Genomic DNA, 2908 nt, shown 5'->3' with positions numbered 1-2908 from the left:
ATACTACATTAACAATCACAAATTTACTCAAAAACCAAATGAAACTTTTTAGTTCCATATTTCTTCTCAATATAATCTATCCATCTTCTCCAAACCAATATATATCTTTCTTGTGAGTAATCCTTCACATAGGCTGAAATCTTAGCCATTTCTGCTAAATTTGAAACTTTAAATGCCCAATCCTCTATAGTAGGCAAACAATTCGTTTTCCAACATTGAGCTATTAATAACCTCACAGCAGTTATCAAATTCAGCATCAATTCCGTTTCTTTTTTATCCAAATTTTCCATAATTCCCAACAAAAATAGCTGAGGCTTAAACTTTATCTTTTTCTTAAAGACATTTTGAATGTTGTTTTTTACAAGTTAAAATGATACTAAATAATATTAAGATAACAAATAAGTACTAAAAACTTAAAGTGACAAACAAGGAAACCAGTCAATCAGCACATTGTGGATTTGCCAAATCTCCTGACCTCCCTCCCCCCCCCCATGCATGGGAAAACAACCTTAAGATTTTCCTGAAAGGTCAGCAGTGAGAGTTGCCAAAGGGTATCTGGGGAGGGGGATGTGCATCTTCCAAGGGCAAATCACATGACAGAAAAGGCATGTTTCCGGAATCCCACAAAATGACATTAGCTGAAAGACAGGACTTGGAGCATACCCCTTCTGCCCGAGTTGATTTTATTGGCAAAAATCATTGGAGAAAGGCAGTACTTCAAAAATGTTGACTATTTTCATTTTCTTTCTAAATCTTGGGGTATTAAAAAAAATGCAAGCCTATTAAGAGGCAATATGCATTCAGTAGTTTTGAGAAAATTGGATTGAACTGTTCCATTCTAACCATAATGTTGCAGACCACATAAGTCAGCTTGATATCTGTTAAGATGACTTGCAAATATTATAAAATATTTCTAAAGTTCTTTTTTTTTTCAAATACAACATAAATAGTATTCTAAACTGATACGCAGGGTTTTAACATTAAATTTAATATAAACTTAACTCAAAAAATACATTTAAAGCTCAGATAACTGGAAATCAAATGATTATATACTAAGAATACAATTTTTCCTAACATGGATAAAGATTGGTGCTATTTTTAAGCAATAACTCACAGACAATGAAAGCATAACCCGTATAACCCGTGTTTAGTTCTGAATAGCTGAGAGTAGCATTTGCAAGAAACACAACATTTGAAACATTGATAATCCTATCCTCACTCTCCCCCCCCCTCCCCCCATTAATCGTATCTGATTCTCGGAGACTGCCTGGAAAAGTCTCTGCAGTTTTCTTGGCAAGGTTTTTCAGAAGTGGGGTTTGCCATTGCCTCCATCCTAGGGCTGAAGGAAAGTGACTGGTCACCCAGCTGGCCTTTGTGTAAGCCAGGACCAGAACTCATGATCTCCTAATTTCTAGCCTGATGCCTTAACCATTACATCAAACTAGTACTTTAAAAAAAAAGTATTAAACTAATACTTAAAAAGCAATATTAAATTTTAATATGATTTTACTGTAAAATAAATGCCTGGTTATTTTGGTTTTTGAATTTACAGCTAAATGCTATGCCTAGTCATTGCATTGGTAAGATGATCCAGGATTGATTTTTTTCTATTTTCTTCCCAATGATATCCACACTAATATAACTTGATGGCACCAGTCTAAACAAAAAAGAGTTTCTCTGACAATGAAAAATTAATGATCTTTTATACCAAAGTGAGCATTGTAAGCCCACATCCACCCAATTGCATGTTTCAAAAGTATTTTCAATGGAGTTAGCCCTGCATCCAAACAACAGAATAAATATAACAAATGTCTTGAGGAAAGTAGGCGAATACCTGAACTATCTCATGCTACATTATTCTTGAGCTCATTAAAAATACTGTTCAGAACTAAATGTAACTAACAGTAGCAAAACTATAAATTTCTGAGATTCAGTAACCAGATAAAGGTAGTGAATGTGTCATATTTGCCTGAGCTATAAAAAAAAAAATAATTTACCAGCCTGTGTTCGCATTTGGACTATGCAGTGCTTCAGATTTGAAAGCAAAGGGGACTTTGGAAACTATGAGACACACATTTTGTCTTGTCTAAAACCTCTTAAATGGAGCCCATCTTTTCCTGGAATTGCATGGCAATTCTGCTGTCTCTATTTTAAGGAAATAGAAACTGAATGTTTAATGCGCCAAAGCATTAGTGGACTTCAAATCTGAAGCACCGCATAGCCCTGCTATGTATGCTTCTCTTTTTATCAGCACTGTTTAATGGCTTAGATCCAGTCTTTTATTAATTGGTGGAGTTTGGTAACTGATTTCACACATTAAGACAATTTCTTCTGTTTTCCAGATGGACCCACATGAGAACATTTTGTTGAGCACGCTTGAAATTAAAAATGAGATGGCTGCCTCTGAAGCTGTTATAGGGCTCGGGGACCCTAGAAGCACGATGCTGGCCTATGATACCTCAAGTATCCAGTATCGGAAGGCTGGCTTACCAAGACACAGCTTTGGCCGTAATGCTCTGGAACGGCACGTGGCCCAAAAGAAAAGCCGGTTAAGGAGACGTGCTTCTCAGTTGAAAATTACTATCCCTGACTTGACTGATGTAAATGCCATAGATCGATGGTCACGCATATTCTTCCCGGTTGTTTTTTCTTTCTTCAATATTGTCTATTGGCTTTACTATGTGAACTAAAAACAAAGAAAGCCACACAAATATCAAGAACTGGATTTCTCTTCAAAATTGATTGTACAGCCAAATGTGGGACTTAGGGAGAACAAAATCTATTCAGGACAAGTTATTTTAAAACACCTTATTTGCTGGCCCACTCTATAACCTGTTCAGTAATGTTTGGATTTATTTTGCACAACTGTGAAGCCTATCAACTTACAGTACAAATGTATACAATCTGG

General features: G+C 35.8%; 1 protein-coding gene across 2 annotated transcripts in view; it reads left to right on the top strand.

The window, feature by feature from the left end:
• Window positions 1–2690, top strand: part of GABRB2 (gamma-aminobutyric acid type A receptor beta2 subunit) — a 110149-nt gene extending 107459 nt beyond the window's left edge. For both annotated transcript variants that reach the window (XM_015819574.1, XM_015819573.1), the window contains one exon: window positions 2343–2690. In XM_015819574.1, coding sequence (XP_015675060.1) covers window positions 2343–2690 — 348 coding nt within the window. The remainder of the gene's footprint in view (window positions 1–2342) is intronic.
• Window positions 2691–2908: the final 218 nt, after the last annotated feature.

This window comes from Protobothrops mucrosquamatus, unplaced genomic scaffold, assembly GCF_001527695.2.
Source record: "Protobothrops mucrosquamatus isolate PMUCROS unplaced genomic scaffold, P.Mucros_1.0 scaffold955, whole genome shotgun sequence".
NCBI classification, from domain to species: domain Eukaryota; kingdom Metazoa; phylum Chordata; class Lepidosauria; order Squamata; family Viperidae; genus Protobothrops; species Protobothrops mucrosquamatus.
The sequence above is the reverse complement of the archived record's forward strand: the minus strand, read 5'-3'. Positions and strand labels throughout refer to the sequence as shown.